The 15317-nt window shown below is 36.5% G+C and overlaps 1 protein-coding gene across 5 annotated transcripts in view; it reads left to right on the forward strand.

Moving 5' to 3' along the window:
• LOC135692922 (contactin-3) overlaps positions 1-13229 on the forward strand; it is a 90250-nt gene extending 77021 nt beyond the window's left edge. For 4 of the 5 annotated variants that reach the window (XM_065211268.2, XM_065211267.2, XM_065211269.2 and 1 more), the window contains 9 exons: positions 159-260; positions 2967-3272; positions 4094-4164; positions 5099-5324; positions 7243-7364; positions 7857-8325; positions 9389-9492; positions 10093-10291; positions 11199-13229. In XM_065211268.2, coding sequence (XP_065067340.2) covers positions 159-260; positions 2967-3272; positions 4094-4164; positions 5099-5324; positions 7243-7364; positions 7857-8325; positions 9389-9492; positions 10093-10291; positions 11199-11389 — 1790 coding nt within the window. In that variant the 3' untranslated portion in view covers positions 11390-13229. The remainder of the gene's footprint in view (positions 1-158; positions 261-2966; positions 3273-4093; positions 4165-5098; positions 5325-7242; positions 7365-7856; positions 8326-9388; positions 9493-10092; positions 10292-11198) is intronic. The other variant, XM_065211271.2, reaches the window with a different exon arrangement.
• Positions 13230-15317: the final 2088 nt, after the last annotated feature.

Consider the following 15317-nt stretch of genomic DNA (forward strand, 5'->3'; position numbering starts at 1 on the left):
ACGAGTTTAACATTCTCTAGATTGCTCAAAGCGTGCGTTTGAAAACACCAGTGCATAACAGCGAGTAAAAATGCAGATAATGGCTAAAAGGGGGTAGGAAACAGAGCACTTTGTTCTTTGTTGAGAGTACGCTAATTTCACTTCTCTCAACCCCATAGGTCCTTCTGGCCTTGAACCTTCGATCGATAGCGGCCATAAAGTTCCGCCTTTAACCAATCCAACAGACAGCCCAACTCCTTCTGACAGTACATGGCAAAAGGGTAGGAAATTTGTAGCAATTTTGTTCTTAATTGGATTAAGATTAATCCGATTTCGGATTAGCAATCCTGCTGCAACATATTGAGATTAATACGAGGTCACACCCCGGTCTAATCAATTGCGACACAATAGCCACTCCCGCGAGTTCCCGCGTTTATAGAAAGTCCTGGAAATCTTATGTGATCAAACCGGAATCGAATCCAATCTTCGTTTCCGCACATAGCTAGGAGTCAGGCACTTTTGGCATTGAGTCACAAACATTGTTTACCTTGGCCGCTCCTTCTTTTTCAGTTAATATGAAATTCCTTTCTTTTCAACTGACTTTCAAACCAGCTTCCTCACGATATGTTATTTACTTTCCCAATTCAAACGTCGAAGAAATTTCATTGAGAAGGATGACAATAAACTTTTCATACTGGTTCCTCTTAAAAACACAACAACACACCATTAGCAGATCGAGAAATATGCTTCAACCTTTCATTGCAACGATCAGTTGGGCGTCCGCGTTTTAACCCGCGGGTTTCTGCGTCTGCTTTTAAAACAGTAGGTATTATCCTGTCGCTATTCAGCGTAACTGGTTTGCGGCTTTTACAGGAATTTTCCCTGAATAGTCTTGTTAAATCAAGCTGACATACATACGATTAGGCTGAATAAAAACAATTAGAAAATATTTAAGAACAGCCCGCAGGCAGCTTATTCGCTCGGAGTTCGAAATGTATGTTTTGCGGGTTTGGGTGCGCTAATGAGCGCTGTCAACAACATTAACCTGTTATTGAAACACACTGGGTAATTTGCTGCGGTAAGACACCAGGGACGTTGATTAATTAAACAGGGTTTTCTGAACGACCGTCATTGTGTAACGTTCTTTGCAGAATCGGTAGATTGCCTGCGTCTATTTTGAAAACATGCCGGATGCCCTTTTATACTGCCGTATATTTGGCTCGTAGGCAGAATCCTCCCCCGTCGAACAAAACCCTCTGAATCCGTAATATTGTTCAATCCAGCATCGATTTTCTCGCTGCAAGCTCGATCTTGTACTGATAATCCTGGGTTTGTTTCCTTAATCTTTGTGCGAACATGCATTTATTCTGCAGCTTTAGAGGTCAAAAGATGCATATAGCGCACTGTTGCCCTTGTGCATGCCGAGTTAAATGGCAAAGAAATCCAAACTTCACAACGGCAGCTCCGACAGCGTAGTGTGAGTTTCGCCTAAAAGATGTTGAAGTTGAAACAAACCTGGTGATAGGACGTTTCTAGATAGATTCACCCAAATCATCTTTGAGAAATTTGTTTCGATAATTTTATACCCAGCTCCTTTAGATTTTTTATACATTCGTACAATTACATTTTTATGAATAAACGAGAATCTTATGCCAGTTTGTAGCAATTGAGGTGCTACTGAATCAAAAGGCTAATAAAACTTTCAATGTTCTTATAAGCTGCTCCCAAAAGACTATATTTTGAAAAGAGCATCAAGCTTTTGGAGTTTTTTCTTTGTAAACTGGAGTTCTGCTTGAAGATAGCTAAAGGGATATATTTGCTTTTATGGGACTTGAAAGTTTAGGCCAAACTAGAAAGAAAATGTATTGAGCACCTTCATCAGTGAAAACTTGATAGACATGTAGGCAAGAGAAACGTCAATGTTTCTCTTACAGAGAAATATAATGCTCGTCTTTCTCTTTTAATAATGCAGCTTCGGAATCACTACCAAATTGACAATCAAAAGTTCTTTTGTGCCTTAAATGAAATTATGCTAACGTTATCACCGACATTTCGATTTAATCCAAGTAACCAAATCATAGGTTAATGTTTTCTTTTCAGAGAATCCAGTTTAATAACGATGTAATATATTTATTTGGGAAATTCTCTTCTCAAAGAACTCGCTTTTGTCCATGTTGATTATTTATTTTTGAAAACCCGATTATGTCATCTCCCGCGAGTCAACCCTCGGGAAACGAATCATATCTGACTTAACTTCAGTTTGCTCAGAGATATGCGGTTTCTTAGTCTTAGTAATCCATGAGTTCTCTTCTACGAAAAAATGCTTTGAGAACTTTTACTGTCCAACTGTGTCTTTCATAGCCTGAATCAGCATTATGAGTAAATTACATTATACTGGTTGCTGATCAGGAAAAATTACGTCCTTCATCCGACAACGGTACATTTGAAATTAGAGGTAGATGCCCTACCAGCGGCCGACATAAAGCAACTTAGCTCTTATGTTGTGCCATAACATCCACCTTTTCTACATCCCAAAAGGTCATCGGCTTATATTATTATCTGAAAGTGCCAGAGCTTACCCACATTAGTTTGTGATTCTTTCGACATGCTCGTTAGAAAGCTTCTGTTTTCGAGAGGCTACTAAAAGATGGCAGCAAACTCATTCCCTGGAAGTTTTAAATCGAACCAAGAAAGCATCACATCAAACCTTCATTGGAACCGTTGTTAACTATTTCAAGATAGAGGTTTTTGCAACAAGCACCTTTTCGTGTACGATATTTCAGTTTCCTTTCATATCTCCAGCTCATCTTTAATCGTTCCTGTATTATGCAATCTTCCAAAGTCATATCTTTTCTCAGAAAGCTAATTCATTTGCTCGGTCGTATTACAATCTGAACCTATTTCATGTAATCAAAGCAATTAATTTCAAAACACTTTAATTATACTATCAAAATGAGTATTCTTATAAAATTCTTTTTCAACTCAAGGAGTTCCTGGCCGCCCAACAGAAGTCAGTACAGGTGAGCTGAAAGACAACAATGTCCGAATATCCTGGACCCTCGGAAGGGACAACTACAGCCCGGTGACAAGGGTGCATATATTCTATCGAACTCAATATGAACCATCAGTTTGGTTTCACATTCAGACAACAAAGAATACTAAGTCACGTGGAAGTGCGACAGTCCTTCTTTCGCCTTGGGCCTCGTATCGCTTTCGGGTCATGTCTGAGAATGGAGTTGGTAACAGTACACCAAGTGCAGAGACATTTCCCTGGCTCAAGAGTTCTCCGCGAGGTAAGCAATAAATTCTCTTGAAAATAGAAAAAGTAACGTTCATGTCTGAAAACCTGTTAAAACCTCTATTTTATATGACAACTAATGTATTTTGGGTAAAAGATTAGGATTTTTCTTGGATTTGGAGCTATATATAGACTTCTCAAGTCAAAGGTATTCTGACAAATTCAAATTTTCCTATTGTCAATTTAAGTTAGATATAGGACATCAATATTAAGCTCTTTAGCCGTTCATTCTTCTCTGATTTTACTTGGATGACGTTCTGAATATATCTGTAACCATTGTGTTGGTTCCTTTGACTACCCTTAAGTACAAATATCGTGCCAATATAGAAATTGTATTCGTTTTCTATGTTTCAAAATCCTTTGTTTCCTTTTACTAGGAAAATCCTATTAACAGGTTACCAAGAAAATAAGACTCGAAAGGAAAAGGAGATAAATTAATGATCGATTGAAGTTCCTTTTTGTTAGTGGGTGATCGTAAGGTGTGGTCTTCTAAATGTATGATCAACATATTTTCAAATTAGAAAGAATGATTTATATGTAGGCGGAGGAAGCGTGATTAATTCATTTACAAGAAGCAACTGTCAAATGAACATTTGCTTGCCTTGCATGAGAGTGGAATTTTCGAAGCTTTGTAAAGCAGTTCGAAGCTGTCTGCATACGTCATTTAAGCAGCTATCAAAAACCAGTCATTTTTAGTCAGATAACTAGGCAGGATGATTGTGGACTTCTCGCCTTTATGTTGAATATTTACATTGTGGTGAAGAAAGTCGTCCCAATCTGGAGCCTTTTAACCTGATTGTTCTCTCTTTAAACCAGCGCCCTCTGCATATCCATCCGACCTGAAAGGAGTTGGAACAGGACCTACGGAGATCAAAATTTCGTGGCAGGTAAGATTTCTCCATTCATACCCTGTTTATTCATAAATCAGCAGTACTTTGACTGGGAAATCGTATATTATTGATGCTAATACATTGCCGTTGCCAATAATGTAGTCTCAATGACTGAAACCTTTCGAAAACGAGCATCTGTTTATAATGGACATTTCCCAACATGTAACGGATTTCGTCCTATACCTGAAACCTCCTTAATATGGACACCTTCTGTTAGCAGGCTCTTCCAATAACGGATATTTCTCGGACCCCTCCAATTATCGGATAAATATTGTCCCATAGTTTATTTAATGTTGTCAAAGCCTTGTAGTAGCAGCCTGTGATGGCATAGAGCTCCCAAAGCAGACATTCCCAATAACGGGTAGCTATTAAAAATAGGCTTCCCAAGAGGTCGGGCTAATATTGGCCTAAAATTTCTTACCTGTGTCCAGCTTCCAATATAGAGCATTAATTGACTTATTACCTTGTTGATATATACATTGCAATTTTGATTTTCATCATATAGTTGTTATAATTTTGTACTGACATACAAACTGAAGTAACCTTTAATTATATATACAAATAAGAAATATCGTTTTGAATAAAACACTCCAGTTTTCCTCTTGTCCACCGACTGTTTACAGACTTTCATTTCTTTTATTCCTTTGATCCTTTTATTCTATAAACTTGTTATAATTTAGTACTGACATTTACACTACAGTAACTTGATATAACTCTCAAATACGTTTTTCTCTTATCCACTGTTTACAGACTTTCATTTCTTTAATTCCTTTGATCTTTTTATTCTATAAACTTGCTATAATTTAGTACTGACATTAACACTACAGTAACTTGATATAACTCTCCAATAAGTTTTCCTCTTATCCACTGTTTAAAGACCTTCATTTCTTTTATTCCTTGGGTATTGCTGACTCTCGAGCTCTCTTTTCAGCCACTTTCGAAACTGCAGCAAAATGGACCTGATGTCTTTTACAATGTCTTTTATCGAAAAAGTGGCACGTTTGGAAAAATGCGAGTGAACCAGGTTAAATATGGTTCATATTTGCTTGTCCGTGGCACAGAATATTATGTGCAATACGAGTTTAAGATACAAGCAGGCAATGAATTTGGTCTGGGTCCTGTTAGCCCAACTTCAACCGGCTTCACTGGGGAAAGGCGTAAGTATTTCTAAAATAAAGTTTTGCTTCATTGCTTTGAATTCCTTATCAGTTGGTTTTGACGAAATCAAGCAGTCATGCTTTCCGTGTCAAAATTGCAAAAACAAAATAAGCTGCTTTTCTCTTAATTTGGCACAATGATGAAGCGTTCCAATTTTGGCTCAATGATGCCACACTTGATACAACGTGTGTGTAGCAAAAATCACCAGTGTTTACACTGCATTGATGATCAAATTGAAGATAAAACAGAAACGAGAAAATGCTCTGCGATTAATTTTGCAGACGTATGTCTAGTTTGAACGACAGCCTCCAGACGAATGGACTGTAATCTTCCTCCCAAAACAAATTAAAAGTTTCATGGGAGCCAGAATATTTGTCTTTGAAATTGCCCGTTTTTTCACCACAAAACTTTTCCGTCTTTTACACATACTGCTAAATTTTTTTGATGTAAAAATGTGTTTATTGCACGCAATAACGTTTGGTACCGTTTGCTTACATTGCCGTTTTTGAGAGAGCAGTTTTCTTTAGAATTACTTGCAGCATGCTTGCGGTATCACGGTGAAACATTGCTATTGAAGCATTATTTAAAACTGTTTTATTGCGTTTTTGAATTGAATGTATAAAAGATAGAGTCTAGAACATTTGCATCGGAATTACGGGTTGAATTGAAGAAAGTTCTTGCTGCATGCCCTTGTCCTAATAATGTCACCCCGAAATGAAAAGAACTCTCTAGATTCGGTGAAAAACCTCATATCGCTCACTTCTACGTCACCAGTGCCACCATGAAGTAGATGTGTAAATAACAATGTAGCGATCTGGTTTTTGGTTTTATTAGCTTGTCAAACTGTCTCTCTGAAGTTAATCGCTTCCAAGAGCATTTTATTAAACTTTAAGAAAAGTCTTTATAATCCTTTTAGTTGCTGTAATTTCGTCTTGCGCCTAAATTTCGAAAGAGTGTGTCAAAGGTTTTTTCGTAGTGTTTCTCATTTGACTTGAGAAAACAAGGGGATTACAGTAGAACCGATATTGGCGGCCGTTCTCTTTGGCTGATCATATGATGTAAAAATTTGAGCTTCATACATTAGATAGAATAGTAGATTAGGCCCCTAAATAATGAAAGATATCTTTATTTTGATCTAGTAAACAACATGTTGAGTCTTCAGTATCCAGCCCAGATCAAGTGTCATTACTTAGGAATCTTATGGAGAATTGTTTTTGTTTGAGATTAAGTTCCCTGACCTTAGACTTGGCTCTACTAAATTTTCAGCGGATCAGTCGATACAGATTAGATACCCAGTTATGTTCGAACAGTGTAATATATTACGTCACAGAATGTCATATTAACGTCATACTAGTTCCCGGAAGCATAATTGATTTTTCCATATTTCACCCAAGAAAAACTACTATGCTTTTAGAATCAAGCTTCTGTTGAGAACAAGATGTGGTGTAAAAAGAAAAAACGTAAAGGAAAATTCACCGATCTTCTTTCCAACGGCAAATTTTGTTTTATGGTCGTTTAATTCAACAAAGGCTTTTTATTCCTTATACTAAGATAATTATGATTTGCAATGAGATGTTTAGTTAAACAATGATAAATTTGACTCTTAATTTAATTGAGATTATTTGAGATGATTGAAGAATTGCGATTAGGTATCGACTCCTTAAGACAGGTGTTACCACAAATAAGCATCAGTTAGTGAGTTGCCAGAATTTTCATTCTATCTCCCGCACCGTGAGATAAGCCACAACTTTTTGTTCCCTTTAACTAAGGCATTTTCCCTACCTTTTTCTTTGCCCCCTTCCCTTTTTGCAACCAAAGACACTTTACGACTGTTCTGCCATTTGTACTTAAGACTTTTCATTCCTTCGCGTTATCTGCATCGATCGATGTAGTGTTATCTGTTCCACTCAATCATAGGTCCACTTGGTGTTCCAAAAGACCTCCAAATCCAAATCAAGTCATCAAGAAGTGCCATTGCTTGGTGGAGGGGCGTTAAAACCGACAGAAAAATTATGCGAGGAAAATTTCTTGGATATAAGGTATGCATCTATTCTGTCATCTTAACTTATCTTTTTATGCCTTTTGATAAAAAATTATTGCCGTAATAATTTGAAGGAGCACCCCCGCCCCCTCCCCCTCACTTCAAGTAATCCCTCTTTTAAACATTGCGAATAAGCCCCTCCCTTCGAAGTAAAGCAGCCATTTGATTACCATATTTTTGCATAAGCGCATGGCGTGAGATTTAATTTGTTAGCTCGTTTACACAGTTCATATCTTTTTTTTCTTTTTTTCACAAATTTAGATGTTTTTTAAATTTTTCTCCATGTCGAATACGTCCTCTGTAAAGAAGAGCAAGTTTTCAAAAAACTTCTTTCCCAAACAACCCCCTCTATTGAGTATCGAGCTTTCAACAAGAACCCCTCTAAGGCTCATTATTCGAATTATTACGGTGTAATCCTTTTATTGCCTCTTCAATCTGCATGAGGAATTGTGTTCAATTGTGATATACCAAATGTTTATTTCTTTTGCAGCTGTTCATTTGGCGGGGAGCATGGCCTGAAAAACCGAGGGACGCAATTTTCAAAACAACTCGTGCCAATAAGACTCAGGTCCAACTTAGCCCCCACACCTCATATTTGTTCCAAGTAGTTGCGTACAATAGTGAAGGTGATGGTCCGGGAAGTAACATAGCCGGTCCTTTTAAGACACCAGAAGATATTCCAGATCAACCAGCCTCAATAACGGTTGAAGATGCAGAAATGGGTTCGGCAAAAATTACATGGACAGAACCAGTGGTAACTAATGGTGTAATAAATGGTTACTCAGTGAAATACAGGGAGCTGCCGGGAGGTGATTACAAATATGTAGAAGTTGGTGGACAAAGGAAATGGGTTACAATTGATGGACTATCTGCAGCTGCGCTGTATGAGTTCAGCGTTGCAGCCAAGACAAAAGCTGGAACCGGAAGCTACCTTAAGAAGAACTTTGACTTTACATGGCGTAAGTGTTGAATTATGTAAGAATATGATCCTTGAGATTGTTGAGTTTAGGTTTGACCCCTGTATTGTTCCGACATTTCATGTTCTGGCGACTTCCCGACAAAAAGCTGTATGTTAACGGACTTTCTTCGACGGCAACTGACAACAAGGTCGTTGTTGCTTAGTGATTCGCTAACATGTACGACTCAAGTTCGTCAGAATTCATTTTGACTACTGGCCTTTTTACGTCATCTTCGAATATTTTGAAAATTTTTATCGGTGCGGTTCTTAAATTTCACTTAAATAATATGGTTTCTATTTTAATTCATATGCTGGGACCTGGACACTACCTTGCAAAATACCGAATAAAATTCTTCTCGTCCAAGTCGAACTTGTTTTTCTAAAGCAATTCATTTTTGTAACAAGGCAGACACTTTCTATTTGAATTCTTTTCATTTTAAGCAAATTTCAATTAAATGTGAAAGCTCCTTGAAAATCTCATTATCCTTTTAAATGAAAACACTGTCAAATTAAAGAAACGCTCTATATCTAGATAGATGTTATCCTCTTGTTTACATGATCAATTTGTTTTAATGTCAATTTAAAATATATGATTTATTTTTAGCTATACTTAAAAGATAGAGTGCTTTGTCCTAAAACCGCTCGCAGAGCAATGTATAAACAAATTAATTTTAGTGGTTTGGCTGAATCGAAGGAGATGTTGGAATGTTTTCATTTGACCATTTTCAGTGTTGAAAAAGCACTTGCTTGCTACTTTAGATCAGGCCTTTATATCAAGAAAGAGTTTCATTTCATACAGATCTTAACACAAATATTTCTTCTGCAAGCGAATCATGCAAAGGAGTTAAGGCAGCAATGAAATAAACGGGCCATCATGTTTGATTTTCCTTTGTCCCAATAAGTGTTGCTAAAGTATTCAACTCCCCTAGATCGTATAGATTTGGTCCAATGTCAATCTTTATACTTCCGCATTTTAATTAGTTAGAACTGCAAGATTGCCTTCCTAAAATCCATGCTATTTAATATGCCAGGAGATATGAAGTGTGAGTCTATTTTCTTTTTAGTCCCAACCGTAAAACCAGATGGAGTTAGAGAAACCGCAGTTGGAGAGAGCACAATCGTGCTTAGATGGAACACCGTTAACGACCCTTCAATTATTGGATATAAGGTATTTCACTTTACGATTTAATTCTTATAGAATTTTAGACGTATTTGACGCTAGATAAGCAAAAAGCGTGTTTCCCATGAAATCATGTGAATTCTGACGCCATCTAAAACAATCCCAGAAGTGTTTCAAACACGTCATAATAATTTGTTTCCTTTGTTTGATATCTTGAAACCTTTTTGGATATATCTTGACTTGCTTTATCAACCTCCTCTGCTTGTTGTGTTTTTGTTTTCACAAAAAGATTTCGTGGTATAAGTTTAATATACTTATGAATAAAATATCTAACGCCCAGTGTCCCTTATATTGCTCAATTCATTCCTTATTAAAACCATTTCATCGTGTCATTTCTTTGAATCCTTCGTCGTTTCACAGAACTGTTTTCACCAATTTATATTTGCTCTCGCTCCATCATGTGTTTCCTTCTTTTTCTTCTTCTCCTTCCTTTTCTCTTCCTTTATTACTTTTCTGTCATCATATTCACTTCTATTTTTTATTTTTGTTCTTTTTCCTCTTTTTTTCTTCTTTTCTTCTTTTTCCTCCTTTTCTTCTTTAAACCATCCAACATCAACATGATTTAAATATCATCTTCTCTTTTCATAGATCTATTATCAAGCCGAGGACGGCACGATGAAAAACAACATCACGGTTGATAACGTGAAGGCCGAAAGAGAACTGTTGATAAGCTCTCTCAAATCAGGAACCGTGTATTTATTTCAAGTTTCCGCCATGAACCGATATGGTGCTGGCTCAAAGACCCAACCAAAACGTGTCAGGACAGTTTATGTGCCAACTACTCCAGGTAATATATCACCAAAGTCGTTTGATATTCCACTGTTTTTCGTCTATTTGCTTAACCACTGCTTCGTATAATGTTTGTAAATCTTTTTTATGCCATGCTAGGCTGGAGGGTTGAATTGGCACACTGCTCAATAAAGTATGCAGCTATCAGAATTTAGAAAATGAGAACTTGTTTGTTGTTAGAACTGCCGTATTAACCTTGAGGCTTTTTACAATATTATGAACAATTATCAATATATTTTATTTCATGCATTTATTGTATTTAGTTTAATTTGAATATAGCTCAGAAGAGCGCAAACATATATCATACACCTTGTGACATTATCTGATAATTATACTCACTTCCGTGCTTTAGTTTCTTCGAGTAAAATGAAAATTTCAACAGTTTGGTTTTCAATTTGCCATCTGTAAAGAAATGACCAGAATTGACAGCAGGAGAAAAACTTCGCGAGCGTACTTCAGGGCACTTTTAGACGGGGTGTATATACGTTTTTACGCTTTACTCCAGAGCTAATTTCAAGCATTCATGCTACAATTGCATTTTGCACGGTTAGCTCACTCCTGTAGAGAGATAAAGCAGGGGGGCAGGGGAGCAGGTTGTTATGGAGGCTACAAATACTTGTTTAAGGGCTATTGCTTTTCTTTCGACATCCTTGTTATGAACTAACCTGAATACTTTGTTCCAAAATCTTCACATTTCAAAGTAAATTTCACATATCTCGCTTTAGCTGAACAAAGCGTAGAGCATCAGTCGTTGTCAATCTTCTTTGTGACGTCATCAGAACCCAATCTCCTTTACTTGCCCGCGAATTTTTTGTTAATCCTGGCTCAACTTGTTAATATCCAAATGTGCAACTTTCGTTATGTTTGAGTCGAATTCCTGTGTTAATTTTATGATTTCTCTACAGGTATAGCAGAGACGTCTACAAAAACAGAAGCAGAAACGACGACAATCATCACAAAAACGACTGATGGGGACATTGATAATTCCATCTCCTCCTTGAAAAAGCAAGCATCTGGCAGTTGTTCAAACGTGAATGAGAGGACATTCCAATTTTTGTTCTGGACGCTTACGACTTTGCTGTTAATTTTGAGGTAGCCACGGTCGATTCGGTGATTTGATTGCAATGATCATGTTCATTATCTCCCTCAAATCATCACTATAAATTGCCATATGACCAAAGAATCATTCATGTTAGAAGATATACTTGAATAAGAGGTTTGTATCTGAAACGAGGATATTGAATGATCAACGGCTGATGCAACTTGTGGATCATTCGTGTAACGATGCAATCATGAAGCAGCTATAAACAGTCAATGGATGCATCACAAAATGACGTCAGAGGTGATCTTTGACCATCTCTATGGCTTTTGAAAACTGGTGTATCGGTATTCGGTAATACTTCATGTAAACTTATTTATGGTAAGGCTTCGAAGAGGCGATTTGTTATCATAAGCTTCTGTCTGTCATTTGTAAAGATGACATTGGCAAGGTACAGTGCGAAGATCTCCTAACGCCAATTATCTGTAGAACCAAAATAGCGACATATGGCATATGGAATAAGGCATATCGATTGGCGTCCCACAGCAATTGACACGGAGAAAAATTTCAAAACACAGCGAGAAAGACTGTTTGAACTGATATGAATGCATTTCAGTCCTGCCAATTGGCACTTGAGAGTCATCATCGCTATCATCATCCTGGGAGTTTAGTAACAATGCCTTCTGATGTAGAAATTTCGTTTCTGGATTATAATTTTTGCTTTATGTAAATTTTAAGATCGTGAATACTCTTAATGCCAAACTGTTTTTTCTCGATATTGTAACTGTTGTATTGTAGTTGCAAAAAATGGAGGAAACCAACATTTTCTATGTTATTATATTTTTACAAAGTTTGAGTTTACAGAGGAATTTTCATTGCTTTGAGTAATTTTCAAGAATGGAAGAAAAAATCTTTATTGCTTGAAATTTTTTCATAGATTCATGCATAAAAAGCAGTCATTTTAAGACATGCAATATACACTACTCCGAAGCAAAGTGGATTGATTGAGTTAAAATTGCCTCATTGAATCTGAACAACACATATAAGAGCATTTTGACTGATGCAAGTGACACCTATATCATAAATGACCAATTAAGCGCCCCACTTTCGAAAATGCGTCACGGGCCTAGTGTCAAGCACTACTGCCAAGTACCTACCCCCTAAACAAAAGAGGGACGCTTATTTGAACAAATATCGTTTTCTTTTGGAAGACGGAGGTGCAAATTGTCAGAAGTTTATAAATTTTGATTATAAATCATTACATAAGTTGACAGTGATGACCAAATAAACAGCCTCTGAATGAGCCGCCGGGAACAGTGTTGAAATTTTCAGTAAGCGCCCGGACGTTTATTCGGTCATTTGTATTATTTGGCGTACAACCGGTCAGTGTATGATCATGCGCCCGGACGTTTATTCGTCATTAATGTTGTTTGGCGTACAACCGGTCAGTGTATGATCATGCGCCCGGACGTTTATTGGGTCATTTATGTGATTTGGCGTACAACCGGTCAGTGTATGATCATGCGCCCGGACGTTTATTCGGTCATTTGTGTTATTTGGCGTACAACCGGTCAGTGTATAATCAAGCATAAAGACCATACGAAAGCACTGTGCAACATCCTCTGTTACCCTCTTTGTTGCAACTTGGCTGTTGTGACCCAATAGTTTCTATACTACCCAACCGCTTCCCATAAACAAATAAATATACATCACAATATTAGCTCTGTAATTTAACCTACTGGGTAGTCCATTTTATCGCGAAAACAAAGAAATAAGCATCGATATTAAGGTTTCTTTAATTTTTTAGAGATCCGTGTACATTTTCGACCAGTATTATTTATTAGCATTTGCAATATAATGTAATTTTAAATTGAAATACAATAATAGTGACCTTGGATCTGTGCAAAGTGTTTCTTCATTTCCTGCCAATCATACTTTGTAACGGTATTATTAGAGGATGTGTAGTAGTCCTCAGGGGGTCACATTAACTTTTTTTATACAGGGGGGTCCTTACGATAATTATGGGTAAAAATTTTCCTTGTGATCTGATACTTTTTGGTACCTGATTTAACAATATCAACTAATACATTACAATATCAAAAATAGAAGTAAAAAGCACATGTTTTTACACTGATTATTACAAGCAATTGTCTAAATTACTATGACTAGTGGTCTCTGGTGTGCTCAACAACAAGATTTTGTATTTTGATATTTTTGGGTCCCATCAACACATATTAGCTGGCAATTTCGGTTCTTTAAGGTGATCTCTTTGATTCTTTAAGGTGAATTTTGATAACTGCAGATAGACCTCCACGTATCTTAAGAGTTTCACTGACTCCCCTGGGTAGTAGCCATAGAGATAGGAATATAGATATATATGGTATCAGCTGCACCCATTTGCTATGAAGCCGTAGCAATGCTTTTAATCCTTTGGTATATGTTTCGGCTTCCTAGATCACAGGTCTGGGGACCATGAGGACGAAAGAACATTGAAAACAAAAGAACTCAAGCTACCCAACCTATGCCACACACACCCATTTCACTCGGAAACGTTTTCCGAGTTTTGGCTTTTCGACAATTGATAAACAAATATCTGAACCCTTCTCCTCACATATACAGTACAAAATACGTGGCCAGATCCAGACTCGTTTTCATTCGGACTGTTGCTGTTCTCGACCTTTAGCCAGCACCAGGATATTGTAACTCGTAAGGAAAAAACAACATTTTTCTGGAATCTGATAGGAGATGTCAACTTGATGCTTTCTAATGTCGTCATGGGTTTAATTGGAAAGATTGGCGGTCGATTTTTCGATTTTTCGACATTTGAAGAATTGGAATTTTTGTTAGAAAATTCGTCCTGTAAAATCGGATTAAATAGGCAAAACGTAATCTTTGCAACCTAACAAAATATTTTGTATCATCACAACAATTCTCAAAATAGCATTTGACTAGAATATTAAAGAACGACTTTTCGACAAAAATGTAAGGCTAATGCCTCTGAAAGACTGGCAATTTTTGTAAGAAAATGTGTTCGTTCAAAAACCGGTCTTAATGATCAAGCTATAATCTTTGAACCTGTATATCATCACGGCAATCTTCAAACTGTGTTTTGACAAGAAAAATACTGATCTATTTTTCGTAAGAAAGTAATGCTGGTGACTTATAAAAGATGTTAATTCTAGTTACAAAGATTCTCAACAAATAATCTCTTTAAATGAGCAAAATATAATATTTTCAATATAATAAAGTGGTATATAACATCATATCCGTCCTCATACCTCTACATACGCTTAGCGAGCTTAACAAACTATAACTAACAGTATTTACCCTTTCAAAACGAGAGCTGATAGAAAAGGATTTATACTATATTTAGAGTAGATTCAAGAAAGTTTCGGATGAAAACTTCGTGGTCAAAAAATATGCATTTTAGAAAAATCTTCTTAGAACATAAAAACTCTTTTAATAGAGTTTAATAGAATAGAGAATATATAGCCGATTTGAAAGTAATTATACTTTAAATTCTGGTTATTGTGATGAACGAATTAGGATGAACAAGTTTTTACTCAAAAATCAGGTATTTTTGTAAGGCTTTAACCTTGCCTTTTTCGCAAAAATTCTTGTCCAAAACACTGTATCTTTACAGAATGAAAACTATTTTAATGAAATCGAAAGCTAATTTAAACTAATTTATGCTTTTTTAGATTAGATTCACGCAGTTTGTCGATGGAATTTCTTGGTAAAAAATCTGATATTTTTGTAAGGCTATAACCATTCCTTTTTGCACAAAAATCTTTAATCAAAACAGATCGTTTTTAAGGCATGAAAAATCTTTTAATAGGGTTAAGAGCTGATTCATGTGTTTTTCTGCTTTTTTTAGAGCAGCTTGAAGCAGTTTTTTGATGAAAAAATCTTGGTCAAAAATGTAAAATTTTTGTAAGGCTATAACCTTGCCTTTTTGCACACAAATCTTTAATCAAAACAGACC

The sequence above is a fragment of the Rhopilema esculentum genome, chromosome 3 (genome assembly GCF_057945365.1).
Source record: "Rhopilema esculentum isolate cy_ngs chromosome 3, ASM5794536v1, whole genome shotgun sequence".
NCBI lineage: Eukaryota > Metazoa > Cnidaria > Scyphozoa > Rhizostomeae > Rhizostomatidae > Rhopilema > Rhopilema esculentum.